Genomic DNA, 18,009 nt, shown 5'->3' with positions numbered 1-18,009 from the left:
TAGAGAGAGAGAGAGAAAAAAAAAAGTGTGTTAGCTAAAGTCTGAGAGACAGACTCTAGACTTATAAAGTAAGAGGGCAAGAGAATCAGTTGTAGAGGCGATATTGTTGAGGACTTAAGGTTGCTGGGCCGTCCATTACAATTACAAATGGGCCAATCCGAAGCCCCGTTTTCCTATATATCTGGAACTAGCCCGCCTTTAAAATTTCAAAGCCTGCCCTCCCCACCCCGCTCGCCCAGTTTCTCTTATTAAAAAATTAGAACTGGCCTATACCCACCCCGACCTGCGGTTCCTATACCCGTTTGCCCACCCATAGTTGCGTGTTTTTGGGTCATGCCTTTAACCCAAAGGGATATCGTTGTTATCATCCTTCGACTAAGAAGATGTTTATCACTCCGGATATGATTTTCCATGAGAAGGAAATGTTCTTGAGTTCCTATGCGTCTTTACTTCAACAGGAGTATCGAGGTGATGAAGTTCAATTTTTTTATTATTTCCCTACGGCCAGAAATGAGCTACATGAAAAGCAGTTACCACATTTGGAGCCCACGACCTTTGGTGATCAGCAGGCCACTAAACAGCAGCCCACTAACCAACAACTGATTGAATAGCAGCCTACTGATCGAACCACTGAATAGCAGCTAACGAACCAAGAACTGGCCCTTTAACCTCGGGAGGAAGACATGCCCATAAGTTCTCTGCTTGAGGAGTTTTAGCCCATGGTTTTAAATGAAACCAAGCAACAACAGCTAGCTCGTGATTATGCCTTAGAAGTTGTCTCAGGTTAGAATATGAACTCATCTCTTGTTAATATGCATAACCAATCGTCTTCTACACTGGATGCACCTCCACTTCGTCCTCTTTTCGAGCGTATTAACCAAGGTATTCCTAAACCCACTTATGAGGCGGATCCTAAGTGTGAACACAAGTATTATGTGAGTGAACCAAGTTCCGATTCAAGAGTGAGATACCCATTAAATAATTATGTGTCTACCCATCACCTGTCTGAATCAAATAAGTCATTTGTACATCAATTGTCTACTGTAGCTATTCCTAACAATGTGCAAGAAGCCTTAGTGGATTCCCGTTGGAAGGATGCAATGAACGAGGAATTGAGATCCTTGAAGAAGATTGCTACTTGGGAAATAACAGACTTACCAGCCAGAAAGAAACATGTGGGATGCAAATGTGTCTATACAGTGAAATACAAAGCGGATGAAATGGTGGATCGCTTTAAAACGAGATTGGTGGCGAAGGGGTATACACAGAAATATGGCATCTACTACATGGATACACTCGCACCAGTGGCTAAGATCAATACAGTTCGTGTCCTACTGTCTTTACCAGCGAACCTAGATTGGTTGTTGCAACAATTCGATGTAAAAAATGTGTTCATCCATAGAGATCTAACCGAGGAGATTTACATGGACGTTCCACCATTGTGTAATGATTCGGGCATGCGAAAACACAAGATATGTAGGCTCAGGAAGTCATTGTAGGGATTGAAGCAGTCTCCGAGAGCTTGGTTTGGTAGGTTCACTAAGTCCATGAGAGCATTCGGTTACAGGAGAGTAATTGGGATCACACATTATTCCTAAAAGGCCAGAACGAAAATATTATATCTTTCATTGTATATGTGGATGATATGGTGGTTGCCCGTAACGATCCTGTTGAGCAAGCGACCTTGCAAAAATATTTATCCACGAAATTTGAAATGAAAAATCTCGGTTCATTAAAATATTTCCTTAGGATTGAAGTGTCAAGATGCAAGTCTGGGATATTTCTACCAGAAAGGAAGTACATTCTTGACTTGTTGGAAGAAACCGGTATGTCGAAATGCAAACTAGTTATTATTCCATTGGTAGAAGGGATGAAGATATGTGTTGATCAAAACTAGGTACTGGTTGATAAAGGGAGGTACCAAAAGTTAGTGGGAAGATTAATGTATTTGGCTCATGCTAGGCCTGATCTTGCTCATATAAGTGTAGTTAGTCAATATATGCACAATCCAGGAGAACAACATATGAGTGTTGTTATGAGAATAATTAGTTACTTGAAAGAAAGTCCGGGTAAAGGAATTCTGTTTTGAAAAAATGGGCATTTCAGAGTTAAGGGATATATGGACGTTGACTGGGCAAGATCAATGGATGATAGGCACTCAACATCCGAATATTTCAACTTTGTTGGGGGAAATCTAGTAATGTGGAGAAGCAAGAAGCAAAATGTAATAGCAAGGTCGAGCGCAAAAGTTGAATACAGCGGTATGGCACTTGGTATTTGTGATATCTTATGGCTTAAGTTTCTGTTACAAGATTTGGAGGTCAAACATACTCAGCCGATGAAGTTATTCTGTGACAATAAAGCGGCTCGTGATATTGCTCATAATCCAATGCAACATGATCGAACCAAGCATGTGGTGGTTGATAGGTTCTTTATTAAGGAAAAGTTGGATGGTAAGGTAATTGAGGTTCCTTCCATAAGAACTGAAGACCAAGTAGTGGACATTCTCACTAAGGGGGTTTCTAGCAACAAGTTCTCGAGGTTTCTAGATAAGTTGGGCATGTGCGACATATATTCTTGTAATCAATTGTATTTACTCTTTCCTTATTATGTTAGGATTGTATATGATTGTATATATAACTCTAAATGAGAAGAATACAAATCATATTGGAAAGCATTCTTTCTTCTATTATTATCAAACTCTTGATATGCTGTTTCATTTATATGCCATACGTTCCAAATCCTATTGCCTTGATTTCATGTCACCACTATGCTACTCATGCTGATTATCTATTACTTAATATTAACAAATTACTTATTAGTTGATTACATACATTCAACGGACCATGACTTTTGGCTTTCCACCATGCCAAATATTGTGCAGGTATTTTTTTTTTCTTTCTTTTTTTTCTTTTCTTGGAATGATACTATTAAAGCAAAAGAGTAGTTTTCAATTCATGATATGTGACGTTTAAGAACATCTTTAAATGAGATATAAAATCTTAGTTGCAGATGCTATTGTGAATATTTGACATCATAAATCCTTCCAAACGAAGTGCTATTTACCGACTAGATTTGAAGCTTTTGTGAATAAAAGTCAATTTGTGATCAACGTCAAATTTATTTTTAATTAGTTTTAATGGTGGATCCCTTATTCTATTAACATTTCAAACAACAAAAATTTTGTTTCAACATTTTTTTAATAAGCAGAATCATTTAAAGTGTTATATTAATAAGATACAACATTTGACAATTGGGGTGGGGAAGTACAAAATTTGACATAAAATTTTAGAGTGTCACATCAGTCATCAATTATAATTCAATTGATTGTTATAATTTAACGTTTCCTTTGGAAATGGTCTAAATATATTTTCAACTAGTATGAACTGATCACGAAGGCTTATGTACGAGTCAACATATCTCGTATCTCTTATGCATATGGTATAAAGATGCCTCTTTTACATCACAATTTCTTATGTTTTTACACGGCTTTAATCTCCACGAAAGGCCACATATATATATATATATATATATATATATATATATATATTTATGATGTTTTCTATCAAAATATTGGTTAAAAGATCAAGACCTGTAGTCCCTCTAACTCTCATCTTTTAATAAGAATCGAATTTCAGTTTGTTGATTTTTGATTCTCATCCAACGATGTGTGGGAGGCTTACAGTTCCGTATCATGAATTTAAAAGTTTATATTCACGCAGTTGGGAGCCTATAGCTCATTGCATCTATAACTCAAATGAGAATACGAATGTCGGACTCGGTGGAACAACCAACCTTGAGGATGTATTTTTCCAACAATGATAAGAAACTGTTTTGTCTCGTGACCAGGAATGTAATTAGACATCCTAAATGATAAATAATTAAATCAGAACCAAACTTTCTTAATCGAATAGGAACCTGGAGTTCTTTTCTCATGAATAATTGAGAGCTTGAAGTCTCGATTTTTGCATAAACAACAAAAACTAATTTTTGGTGGATTAATTTTTCTATATGCATGGCATTGAGTGTAGTTTTGCCACACACCAACATATTAGGTGGATTTTTTTAACAAAGTCTTGAATTATAAAGGCAATAGAAAAGTGGTTGAGACAATTTTACATTCTCCTATAATTTCGCACTCGATAGGTACAAACCACTTTGGTATTTCGGACTTGTTTCCTGATACAGATGGAAAATCATTATGTTCTATTATTAGTGCTTGAGTTTTTGTCTCTTGCCCTTGAGTTTGGGTGCATTTTTGCTCACCCATATTAATTTTGGTGTATGCTCACCACACACTTTATTAGCTGTCATGTGTCCTATTTTTAACCCTAGTAAACTTGTTAATTAAATATATTTTTTTCAAAATTTGAAACTAATTTTAAGCCTTTAAAATAAAAATAAAAATCCAAACCCCTCCAGCGTTTCAACTTCTCCACCCAGCAACCCCATGAACACCCACCCACCCACGGCCAAAGATTCGATGATGACGATGGGAACATTGTTTTTACCTTTTCTTCCACTGTGACTATATGATCGTCGACTCAATAATCGAAGACCATACAACAACAGCTGGAGACAACTACGACGACTGCACCATTGCAGCCATGAAATTCGATAGCAGCCTCACCTAAAGAACCAGCCCTTTCTCTTTCTTGGTGAGGACATTTCTGTGCACACACAAATTTGAAATTTTTTGCCAGTTGGGATATATTTTCTTGGCGAGGACATTTGTTGAGTTTTCTTTATAAAATAAATTAGAGTTACAGTGAAATAAGAGGGATGGCGGAGGCCAGAGGGCGGACGACAGAAGTGGCTGATCCGCCATGGCTTCTGAACAAGAAGATTGAAAGGGTGGCGTGGGTGGGTGGGGGTTGGCTGGTTGGGGAAGTTGAAAAGTTTATGGGATTGAGTTTATTTATTTAATCATGTTTAATTTAGTTTTAAAAATTTAAAAAAATATATTAATTAACAAGTTTACTAGGGTTAGAAGATGAGACACATAATAACTAATAAGGTATATGATGAGTATACACCAAAGTTAATGTGTGTGAGCAAAAATGCACCTCTTGAGTTTAGTAAACAAGTAACGGTAGAGTTCTCTCTCAATTGCTTGCCACTTTATTTTATTCTATTAATTTTTCAACAATTTTCATTATGTTGATCATTTTGTTTTATTCAATTTTCTTATGTTAATATGAATCCGTTAATTGTCTTTTGTATTTTAATTCTGTTCAATTTATATTTTCAAAGAAGTTCCTACTTTCTTTATGAGTTTATCGCATAATCATAAAAGTAGTGTATGCTTATCATGATCCAAAGTTTATTGATCAAATTATAGAATGACTATCTTCGCTATTCAACATCCACAAATGATGTGTAGAATTTTTACAAATTTCTACGGACATATTTTGAGGTCTCAACATAATGCATTGTGTAGGTCCTTGCAAGGATTGCTCACATCGAAAATTGGTCCCCAGACCATTTAGTTAAAATTGACCTTGGATACCCGTATTGCTTATTGAGAAAAGCGTTTTTGTGAGTTTGTTCAACATTTTATTGTGAATTATTTGATTAATGACCTAGATGTATAACATGGTCATTATATTGTTCACTAGCAATTACATGCGAAATTCCCATATAATGAATCATATGTCTATAGATAGCACTCTAATAAGAAGGAAGATATTTAGATAGATACTTAGATTTCTCCACCCAATATCTATATTGTCTCTCTTTTTTGTATACTTTAATTCCAACATAACAAGACTTTTAGGCATATAATCCCCTTTAATTAATCATGCCCAAAGGAACCATTTTTACTTTGATAATGGCTATTCGAACTTGAGATTTTCTTCAACATTTAAAGAAGAAAAGTACTAATAAACCGATAACTAGTTCATCTTGTGCACAAATGCTAGATCAATACGGTACGGTAGTGCCATATGGTGGCACTTAGTTGGTGGATTACCTAAGTGTAGTTCTAGTTTTTAGGGAATTTTCTATGGTACCCCGAAATATGGCATACTTAAGAGTGTTTTAAATGTAGAGAAAAAAATTCAAAATTTGATGGTTAAAACACCCAGAAAATCTCAAATTTCAAAGCATTATAGAATTTTGAGTTTTCACATTCAGTGCACTTGGTTGATCGAGTCTTAAATACGAATGCTATGTGCATGACCCAAAACGCTGCAGAAAACATGTGCATGCAGTTGGTGTGGGGTGTTTGAGTTTTAATATAGCATGATAATGATTCCATGCCATAGTTTAACATCCCTGATGGTTAAAACTCTCTCTAATTCAACTGAAATTTTACCTACCTATCGTTTCTTTCAAAATTAATATTGGTACGGCCAACAACCATAATCAGAAACGGATTGAATTTGTCACTTCCCAAATAAAAAAAAAAGAAAAAAAAAGGGAGTTAATAAATAGGAAAGGAATGAGATACCAACCTTATTCAGTGCTGCAAGGCTGATGACCTTGACCCCCATCCTGTCAGCTATAAGGATTGCTTGCTCTATTTGATTATTGATGCCTTCTAGAGCAAATGGTAAAACGTACTGTAAAGTAAACCACAAATTCATCCAAGTTAAAGTATGTAAATAAACTTATGCAGTAGTTATAGACTAGCTTGGCTAATGTTTATATAAACAACGCGTTCAAGTAAGATTCAAGCTTATAAATAGTTCAGATTCAGAGTATGCACAATTGACAAGAAAGCACATTGGATTATAACAAAAAGTTTTATATGTATATATATAGGAGGGCAAACCTGAAAGCCGTATCGAGGCACAACCCCATGTCTGGTGCAAGCGGCCTCTGAGGTTGTAAAATGAAACTAGGAAAGTTTTAGCCCATGCCCACATTGCTAGCATGGTTACCATGCTTGAAGGCCAAGCAAACACTAGGAAGAATCTCATTGGGAATGGTACCGATGAGAATGATCGTAAGACAAACGGCACGTGCAAAGACGACGACAAATCAACCACATGTACGAGGAAAACGAAATACGGTGGCTTGCCATTTTTACCTGCATTCACCACTATTATTTACTGAAAATCTTACCCTAACTACTAATCATATGAATAACTTTAAATTTGGGATATTAAAGTTAGCTGTTAAATAATTCCCCGTACCCACATGCATTTAAGCTAATCTTTTTGTGTAGTCCCTGTGATTTTGCTTTTAGTGTCTTCCCCAGTGCATCAAAGAGAGGCATGAAAAGGCAGAAGTTGGTGTCCATTTCAGTATCGTGCAGGCTGTGGTATCTGCATGTCCATATACCATCAAGAGGAAAACAAAACAAATCAACCAAGAGTTTTGTTAAACACAACAACTACTTGAAAATACTGTATATATTTTTGTATTCGTATCACAATAATTAGAAATCAAACTCATTTATTACGTAAAGTTATTCATTTTCTTTCCTCTAGTGGCAATAGTACATAAGTACGAACGCAGTGTGATTAGGCTTCTTCTTTGGGTAAAAGTTGGAGTACAAAACTATGTTATATTTAGCTTATTGATATTTTACTACGGTCTGGTAGTATTCTTTTTCATTGCAAGTGAGAGATTTTATGTTCGATTCTCAGCAAAAGAGAATTTGAACCACATTAGTGTTACCCCATTGTGAAGTTAAGCCCACCCCTATCCTCCTTTAGTATTGATTAATATGGTTTGTTAAAAAAAGAATGTTATTTATGGATTAATTATTTGTTTTTGGCAGAGTACACACATTCTTATCCCCTTAATATATTTGTGTATCAATCTATCAATCTCAGAGAGAGAGAGAGAGAGAGAGAGAGATGTAGTAGGTAATTGCTCACGTTGGAGTATAGAGAAGATATCCGAGGAAGGGGTTTTTCTCAAAGAGTAGATGAGGAATGACCTCAACATTGGAATGCCCCAAACATCTCAGAAAATCAAAAACCAAAACGTAGCCATAGATGGTGCACACTGATCCACAACCCATCAGACTCGTACCACAAACTGGAACTCCAATAATTATGCTCAATATCAGATGCTCCAATAGGGTTGCATTTCCAGCTGCACACAAAAAATATTATGATAAAAAAATTATTGATACAACTCCAAATGAAATAAATTAATAAAGCACTTGGGAGCAAAAAAAAAAAAAAGTAATACTTTTCACACATCATTTTTTATGTCTCCCATGTCCTTGTTAACTTTTATCTATTTATATTATTCTATTCATTTAATCTGATTACTAGAAATTAAAAGAAATGTGCAAGAAATAAAAAAATGTACGTTAATAGCACAATCCAAAAAAACTAAGCTGCTCTCGTACCCTGAATGTTTTAGTTATTATATTATATTTTTTGTATTTTTAAACAAAAATTAAACGATTAAAACATCCGAGATTACTCGAGGTAGAGTAGACATTTGGGAAAAATGAATGAAGACGATATGGTAACGGGACAAGTTGATCAGAATGATAGAAAGGTTTGGTAGTAAGTAGTTAATATTATTAATGATGTACCAACAACCTGTACTGGGCTGTGGTACGGGAGATGTATGGCGAAGTGAATGCTAATTGTCAAAAAAGTAGCTGTTGCTGTGAAAACGTCTGTGAAGCCAATAATATAAAGGCTCTGAAACTCCCACGTGCAGTACCAGAGTGGCAATAAATCCTATTGTACTCCACAAGGGAAGCTTCTGCACAAGCGACGGAAGCAAACAGCAGACAATGGACGCAATTATCACTTGAAGAATTATGAAATTATCCCTACAAAACAAACGTAAAAAATAACAGATCAAAATCTAATTAATTATTAAACTTTTGAAAAAAAAAAAAAGAAAAAGAAAAAAGAAAAAGTAGTTATTAAACTTAAAATATGACTTTTATCTCTATTGAACCCTTAATCAAAAGGATCAAATTTTATAAATTATAATAAGTAATTAAGGCAAAAGATGGTATGGATGAATGAATTACCAGTGCCATTCTTTGTCAATCTGCTTGAAATCAACGCCCTGTTGGATGATCCGGCGATTTCTTGTGAGGAAAAGCATGCTGGTGTACCTAGTCCATAGCTGGTGAGTTAGGGCTCGAAGCGCGCACAATATGAGAACATGAAGACACCAGCTACTGGTGAGGACTGTGAGCGGATCCACTTTCTCATGGATTTTGGAATACAAGACTTCTCAGATCAAAGGTCCGAACAGCACACACTGTAATTATTTCAACCAAATCCCATATATACTATATGAATAAGTACCGATTAATTAATCTGAATCCAATATGGAATAGAATGACAAAAACTAAAGGAAAAAATAAGTAGTACATACCTTGAAGGAGCCTAGGTATTCCCAAGGCCAAGCAGACAAAGGAGCACCCATATGTATGTATGTGAACGCTTCTGATCGATCTTCCGAAAATCTTTAGGAGGACTGGATGGTTGTTGATGAGAAAGAAAGGGTTTTCCAGAAAATCTCCCAAGACCAGACTAGGTAACTAGCAAGATGATCACTAGAAAGATGTAGAGAGAGAGAGGAGTGAGGTAATATTCACCACTTAATTTGCGTTTTGAAATTTTCTAGCGACCTGGCAGCAATAGTACATGTGTGGTGGTTGCCTTCTCAAGTACTATTTAAATGAATTTGAGCAATCGCTCTCGATCGAAGATATGTATCTATAGGGCTGGAAATTTTTTTTGAAAATTCCAAAGCAAACAAAAAAAATTTCAATTTCATACTGAAAAATTTTGAATTGATAATACTGAAATTTTTGAGACTCCATAGCGAACCGATTCGGAATCTTTGGATACAGGAATCGATGGTACATATTCAATGTGTGAATGTTGAATATATATATATATATATATACTTTTTTTATATTACATGCATGTTGAATGTTGAATTTAAGTAGTTTGATAGTAGATTATATTATAAATAGAAGTATGAAATCAAGTAATTTCGAACTTTGAAACGTCAACTTGACTTGGTGTGAATGAATTGGTATGAGATAAAAACCTAAATTTCAATTGATATGAAATTGGGCAACAAAATTTCATGCCAAAAGCTCAAATTTTCACACACAGCCCAAAAGTCTTAAATTTCAACCCAAAAATTCAAAACACAAAATCCAGTCCCGATCCATCTCGAAATGTCGAAAACATTTCGGGAATACCAAAATTGCGCTACAGGATTGGAATTAAAATTCCTGTCCCGAAAATTTTAGGTTTGGAATTGGTATCTCATTTTCAGTTTAAAATTCCATACCTTACCACCCCTATGTAGAAGAAAGAATAGGGAGAGAGTTTCACATCCCATACAGTTAGAGATCTTTATCAGTAACTCTCTCTTCGTTGATCTCTCTGATAAATCCTGCGATGCTTATAATATTTTGCGGTTGTTATAGGTCAGGCAGACAGGCAGTAAGCCTGGGCGCGGTCGTCAGTCACCACCTCGGCGGTTCAAGGCCTATATATTTTTCTTTCTTTTCTTCTAGGGTGAGTGAATTTCTACGCGTTTGGATCGCAGTTTCAGACCACACCACACCACACAATGTATATTTATCAAAGGGACACAGCCGTAGGCTGTCTAGTCATGGCCTAATAATCCCATCACCAAATTTAATGTCTCATATGGCTGGGAAACTTGGCCTTGCCCAACCAGTTTCCCCTTGTCGGCATTCCTTCGTAATTTCCTAATCTACTCTTGTGACGCATGCTTTCCTCATCATTCATCACATTAACATGCACTAGTTAGCCTTCACTCTCGCTTTAATCCAGTAATCCCCAATCCCCAGTCCTAAATGAATTTCATATCAATGAAAGAAATGACTTTACATGTGTCTATAAGGACTTAGGTTACTCTTCAAATTACCAATAGATTTTATGGTAGAAACTTTTTGTAGGATCAATCTCTATTGTTGTTAGACTATTAATTACTATACAGTAGTTCCAAGGGAGAAATATCACACCAAAGGAAAAGAAGAGAGAAATAGTCGTCATATATCCTCGTATAGATTGGATTATTTGTTTAGAGGAATGAATCATCTTTTTATAAACTTCATCACACCCTTTTTAGATAGTTGTGAGACTTCTTATAAGGGTTTTATCCTTTCATGATAAGACACGTCACTTATAGAGGGTATAACCCTTATGATATGTCATCCCTCTTATCACACCCTTTGGTTAAGTGTATATTAATACACCAATCTTATGGTGCACCTCAATACATCAAATACACACATAGTAAAGCCAACATCATCATGACCATATTCCAACATTTCCCACTCGATCTTGATGGTGTAAGGTCTCGTTGGCTACATAGATTGGATATCATTATTAAGTATCAACTCCTAATTACTCTTGACTTTCCAACTGTAGTGTACAAACATTCGTAAACTATCGTCAGTCTGTGGTTTGGCTTATACGTGCGCATGCTTTGATCATTATTATTGACCGCACTTGTACTAGCGACTCCATTTTACTATCTTTTAAGTAAAATGTCACCATTACTGTTTACTAGGAAAATACCATTTGTACCTAGTATTAATGGCAACTTCAGCCAAGTCTAACTTGGCCTGCACTGAAATTTCGATCAAGTACTTCCTCTTATACCAATCCAGAGGCTTTCCTCGATACACCTTATTAATGACTTTACACACTATGCACTAAGATGTTATACAAATTCAAACTTGATGCCTATAAACAGATTTTACATATGAGAAGATCTATTATAACTCTGTTACCTCACTAGTGCCCCTTTATCTTTTATCCAAACCAATCAACTAGATAGAGTCACATTGAATTGTTCACTTCATGTGTCCTCAAAATCCCATCAATGATGCCCATACTACAATGCCCTGACTACAACATCTAGATGATTCCAACTTGGATTCACATACTCCTTTGAATTACCTTTGAGAGCAATCCTTTAGTCATAGGATTGGCCATCATCTTACCCGAGGGTGTATGGTCAACTCTCACTTCATCCCTCCCCACTATAATTTCATATAGTGATACTTTATATCAATGTATCCTCCTTAGGAACTAATAATTCCTAAAAGATGGTGGACTTATTATCATAAAACACAATAACATAATTCCTAGGAATACAATCGATATATGTCAATAAATATTTACTCTATATTGCAATACTTATTGGCCTATATTATAACACAACTTTGTTTCTCAATTAATTAAGAAGCAACCATTGTGGTTTTAATCAAAATTTCCTGCAAAAATGCACTACAATAGGAAAACAAATATAATTATTACTTAATCTAATAAATTTCAAACCTTGAGTTCTTGCTAACCCTCTTGACTTCTTGTCAACAATGTGCTTGATTAAAAACATAATCCTCATTTTGTTTTATTAAAAACATAAATCAAAACAAAATTTGATTGGTCCCCAAGAGAGATCTGAAACAAGGTTTCCTTTGGTCTCCCGCTAATTGAGTAATTAATCTCTTCCAGATTGAAAACATTCATTACCTTCAAATCTTGTGAACAATTTTCTTTTCTTTTTCTCCCACTGCTCTAATTATTTCTATTAGAACCTAGTAGCTCATCACTAACCATTGTTGACTTGTATAAGGATTCCTATAATCTTGAGCTTCCTAGTTTAGGATTATCCCTTGTAATTATTCTTTCACTATTATAGTAGGATTTTATATGATTGTATATGTGAAGAGTAGTTTCATTGTTTGGCTTCCCTTGTCAAATGTTGTAAATTGTGCCACACATGCTCTAGTTAGATTTAGGGTTAAATTGCTACTTTGGGATCATGTTGTTGGAAATATTGTAAACACAAAAATTATGTATCGAATGAAACAAGAACACGTGTACACAGTAGATTTGTATTGATTTGAATTTGTAGGTTACAATCTCTGTTTACAACTTTTCCTCTAATTCAGTCTTCAAATTTGATATAGATGCATGATTGTTGATCCAAAGATCGCGATGACTTGATCTCGGACGAACGGTTGAACAATTGCTTCGAGTTTTGAGCTTGAAAACAACGTATGGATGATCTTCACCTCAAGGGTGCCGCGAAGGTAGTGTTTGATGCGGGAGTTCGTTGCTTCAAGGGCCTTGGCGACTTGATCTTGAAACGAATGTTGCTACAAGTTTATAAGCTTGCAACAAAGTCTTGAAGGAATTGGCACGAGCGCTTCTTGATTCTTCAAGGAAGTGCTTCGGCTTTGGTCGAGAGAAAGCTTCGGCTTTGGTTGAATGTTCTTCGAAGAGAGCTTTGGCAGCGTATTAGTCTTCAAAGGTTTGGCAGAGGTTCTTCTGTGTAGAGATTTTTCGACCTTTATGCTCGTGGGAGGACCTTGTATTTATAGTCTTCTCAAGGCTTTCCTTTGGGATGATTTTAGGCATGTTTTGTGTCTTAATTTCAACCACTTTACTCCCTTGGCCGAATTTAAGGATCTTGTTGCCTATTTTGTGAGCAATCTTCAATTCTTACTTGTTTTATTAAGATGCTTTAGCTTTCTTTCCAATTTTAGGATCAATTTGGATTCCGTAGCCGAATTTAAGGGGAATTCTCCCTTATTGCCGAATTTTGGAGAAGTTTTATACTTCCTTTGCTTGATATGTGCCATATGTCATTCATGACTTGTCCATTTGTGATCATATGCCAGGTGGAGTTTTGCGATGCATCATTTGTATGCAATGAAATTTACATGTCTACAAATGCCCCCACTTCAAGGCGCGTTGTAAGCATGTGCTTGTCACATGTAGGAAACATGTATTCAAGTCCTGCAATGTGAATGCTCTAACTCAAGGGTCGTCGAGACTTGATCTTGAATTAGTTTGCTTCTTAAAGGGCCATGGAGGCGTATTTCTTGAATGAAACATTTCTTTAAGGGCCATTGAGGCTTGGTCTTCAATAGGGGTGATGAATTTCGTCAAGGGTCGTTGAGGCGTATTTCTTTAACAAAACATTCCTTCAAGGGTTGTGGAGGCTTGGTCTTGGATGAAATTAAACTTTTCTTCGAGGGCTATAGAGGCTTGATCGTGAAAGAAATGAAATTTGTATTTGTTTCTTCAAGGGTCGTAGAGGCTTGATCTTGAAAGAAATTTTGAAAATGGATAAATCGGCACATACTTGTTGTGCGTATTTGATTTCCCATAATCTTTGACAACATATGTTTGGCGCATTTTGAATTTTTCCTTGTGGTTGTAGGAAAAAAAAAATGTTTTTCTTTCTTCGATAGGAATCCTCTTCAATTTTGGTAACGAAGGTGACTTCCTTCAAAGTGTTGGAATGCTTTTGTGATTTCCTTCAAGGTTTTGGAAATATATAATGCTTATCCTTGGGTGAGTAGGATGTGCATTTTTTTTCACTTTACCCTTTTTCTTTTCTTCCCTACAGCAAGGAGGACAATTTTTTTCTTTTCTTTCCTCTTTTCTTTCCCCACGGCAAGGAAGGGGATTTTGTTTCTTGTTTTGATTTCCCATGGCATGAAGGAGGGATTTTTTTCCCTTTTTTGTTTTGATTCCACGGCAAGGAAGGAGTTTTCCTTCCTTGTTTTGATTTTCCAATGGCAAGGAGGATTTTTTACTTTCCTTTTTTCGGTTTTGGGAAACATGTCCTCTGACTTGCACGCACAATTTGAGATCGATTTCTTTCTTGGAATATTCTGAAAAAATATGGAAAACGTAGATTTATCCCTTATCTTTTCAGGCATATATCACACATAACTAGGAAAAATCGGGAAACCCTTCAACTTTTCATTTTCCTATAGCTGCGCAATTCCTGACGGGAAAGCAATTTCTGCGTGAATGACTTTGAAAACTGGAATGTTTGGCTTTAGGAAAAATTATGAAATTTGGATACAATGATCCTTAGCAACTTAGCTCCCTTCTCCAATTGGCCTTTCATCAAAACCCTTCTGGAAACTTAAGTTATCACTAAAAACGTCCTACCTGCGCAGATTGGCTGAAACTTGCCATTTTTTGCTTCGTTCTTTTGGTGGGAATGTGCTTTCTTGTTTTGATTTTCCTTTTGTTATTTGGGTATGTATTTCCCTTATAGCATTAGGAAGCAATTGACCCATATATATAGGAAAATTGGGTGTATATTTTTTTCACAACACAAGTCCTCTTGCCGTGCACTTTGTAGCTGCTTGGAGTCGTGGGTTTTCTTTGCTGATGTGCTTGCCGTGCCTGTTGTTGCTTGGAGCTTGTTTCTATGCATCACTTTTACCATGTGGGGTAGTGCCAAAGATTGCAGTGTTTTTACGCTGTGTAGTGTCTTTTGGTCACAACTTTCCTCGGTGGTGACGTAGTTGTGCCTCTTGCTGCTGCTGCCACTGCAGTGCCCTGCAATTGCTGCTTGGAGCTTATTGCCATGCGTCACTTTTACCATGTAGGGTAGTGCAAAAGAATGCAGCGTTTTACGCTATGTAGTGCCTTTTGGTCACAACTTTCCTCGGTGGTGACATTGCCCTGCCCTTTGCTGCTGCTTGGAGCTGCTCACTTTGCTGTGCTCGATCAAGCTTTGTGGCTGATTTCTTTTTTCATCACTGTGACTTCATCAACATCATCCTTTGACACTCATGAGGTCAGTCTCGCATGTCTTTTGTTTTGGCGAAAAAAGAAATTCTTTTTTTCTTTTCTTTTCTTTTCTTGGCGTGCCCTACTCTTGCTTATGTTGCTTTGTTTGTTTTGTTGTAGCCATGGTATTTTTCAAGTGCTTTAGGAGCAATACCATCACCATTCTTGCGAAGGAAAGAGATTCAAAAGATAGGGGAATGACATCGAAGCTTTGTGCACTGTTGACTAGCCTTGAGGTGCCTGTTCTTCCTACAAAAGACAACTTGATGCATATCAAGTCGTGGTCTTCTAAAGTGTCTTGGGAGGTGACAGATTTTGGTCGATCAACCACGAAGGAAAAGGCTTGTATGTCGAAGATTCTAGTCTTGAATCCTTTGCATCATGCTCACGACAATTCACCAGCTTCGTTTGAGCTTCTTGACGATTGCGTCTGTAGCAGAGCTGTGACTTGGAATTGCACTTTGTTGACTATTAGAGAAGCCCTCTTTACTGAGTTTTACTAGAAGTAGCTTGAAGATGTCTTTATGGATCTTATTTTGGTATTGGGGTTCCATGAAGTACAAGAGACCTTCGAAGAAAAATGGCCGTAACAAGACGATGAAGTCAAAAGGAGACTTGGATTCGTCAAGTGTTATTGGTTCAGCTGAGCGCCGTGCTTCTGCTGATTTGAAAGTGTTTGACAAACTTGGCGTAGCGTCAGAGCACATGGAAGAATTACTTAGACGCTTGCTTAGCTTGTTGGTTTTCTAAGTTTGTTCTCCCCAAAGACGACGTCAACTTTATCTGTCCTTCAAGATTTTCTCGTAGTAGGAAGCTAGACTTTCTCAACATCAAAAGGAGATTTCATGCCTAGAGCAAGGTAAAGGTGCGGCCATGGAAGTGCCCACCTTGTCTCCTATTGATGTAGAGACTTTGAAGACTTTAGAAAGCTTGCTTGAATATCGTCACCGTGGTTTTAGGGACATAGCTTTCAAGTAGTGTCTTCCATCTTTTGTACTTTGGGTCTTCTTTGCTTTTGCTCTTTTTGTAATAAGGCTTTGTAGCCAAATTCTTCCTTTAAAGAAATAAAGTATTCTTCAAAGTGTTGGTGTTTTTGTTGATGATGTGATTGTACTTGAAGTTTTTGAAGTTTCAAGTTGCCTATGTACCGTCGGTTGAGGAGGGATCAAGTCGTGATGTAGTCAAGTCATGACGTAGTTCAAGGGAGTGATGGGTTTTGGCGATCTTGATGGTGAGGTTTTGTTTTTGTTTTGCCATACACATTTTATGCTCTTATGGGCCAGAAGCTTTATATTGTGTGCATTTTAGGCTCATGCAGGCGAGGAGCATTGTTCCGTGTGTAGTTTAGGCTTGTGCAGGTGAGGAGCATTGTGTTGTGTACAGTTTAAGCTCATGCAGCCGAGGAGTGTTATGTCGTGTGCAGTTTAGGCTCGTGCAGGCGAGGAGCATTAAGTGTCGCCTTTTAAGCTCGTGCAACAAAGAGCGTTGTGTCATGTGCAGTTTAGGCTCATGCAGGCGAGGAGCATTAGGTGTCACCTTTTAAGCTCGTACGAATAAGGAGCTTTGTGTGTCATTTGGTGCCGTTTGCAGTTTAGACTTATGCAAGCGAGGAGTGTTGTGCAGTTATAGTTTAGGCTCGTGCAGGCGAGGAGCATTGTGCCTTTTGCAGTTTAGGCTCGTGCAGGTGAGGAGCATTGTGCCTTTTGCAGTTTAGGCTCATGGAGGTGAGAAGCATTGTGCTGTTTACAGTTTAGGCTCGTGCAGGCGAGGAGCATTGTGCCATTTGCAGTTTAGGCTCGTGCAGGTGATGAGCATTGAGTGTTTGCCTTAGGGGAAGTAGCGCTTCAAGAATTTACCGTTAATGAGGCCGATCTTCAAGTCATCTTTTGCCATGATTAAGTAAGCACCTTTGGTGTAAACCTCTTGTATTAAAGTCCATCCCATTTTGATGTGAACTTGCTTTTTGTTTTGTGAGTCGTGATGATGGGCCTTCGTAATGCCAAGAAAATATCTCCAGTTTGGAAATACCTTGGGCAGACCTTCTTGTTGAACGCCTTGGATAGCCGTGCTTGGTAGCATTCCAAGTGTTGTTGAGCTTCAAGCTTCTTTTTGTCGAGTGCTTCCAACTCTTGAAGTCGCAGCTTTGCGTTTTCCTCTTCAGTCAAGCCTTCTTGTATGGCCATCCTTAGTGAGGGGATTTGACTTTCAAGTGGTAGAATAGCTTCCACGCCGATTGAATAAGGCATAACTTGGATGACCATCCTATATGTTGTCCTATATGCCCAAAGTGCTTCGCTTATTCTTTCATGCCAATCTCTCTTTGTTCGGCCAATGGTATGGCCATCCTATGTGTTGCACAGAGTTTTGTTAAATGCTTTTGCAAGACCATTGGCCGGAGTATGATACATGGAAGACTTATGCTGCTTGAACTTGTATTTCTTGCAGAGCTCTTCCATGAGTCTGCTGGAGAACT

General features: G+C 37.1%; 1 protein-coding gene and 1 pseudogene across 1 annotated transcript; both read right to left on the bottom strand.

Annotated features, from left to right (window-relative positions):
- Positions 1–5,794: 5,794 nt before the first annotated feature.
- LOC137732865 (very-long-chain aldehyde decarbonylase CER3-like) lies at positions 5,795–9,851 on the bottom strand (annotated as a pseudogene).
- A 7,613-nt stretch (positions 9,852–17,464) lies between these two features.
- On the bottom strand, positions 17,465–17,797 carry LOC137732864 (uncharacterized). The gene has a single exon (XM_068472125.1). It carries the CDS (start codon positions 17,795–17,797, stop codon positions 17,465–17,467), a length of 333 nt encoding a protein of 110 aa, XP_068328226.1.
- Between the last annotated feature and the right edge of the window lie 212 nt (positions 17,798–18,009).

The sequence above is a fragment of the Pyrus communis genome, chromosome 4 (assembly GCF_963583255.1).
Source record: "Pyrus communis chromosome 4, drPyrComm1.1, whole genome shotgun sequence".
Classification (NCBI taxonomy): Eukaryota; Viridiplantae; Streptophyta; class Magnoliopsida; order Rosales; family Rosaceae; genus Pyrus; species Pyrus communis.
This window is presented reverse-complemented; position numbering and strand designations above follow the sequence as displayed.

Bases quoted from the DNA above. Each gene is read 5' to 3' on its own strand.
- LOC137732864 (XM_068472125.1), bottom strand. From the start codon at position 17,797: ATGGTCATCCAAGTTATGCCTTATTCAATCGGCGTGGAAGCTATTCTA.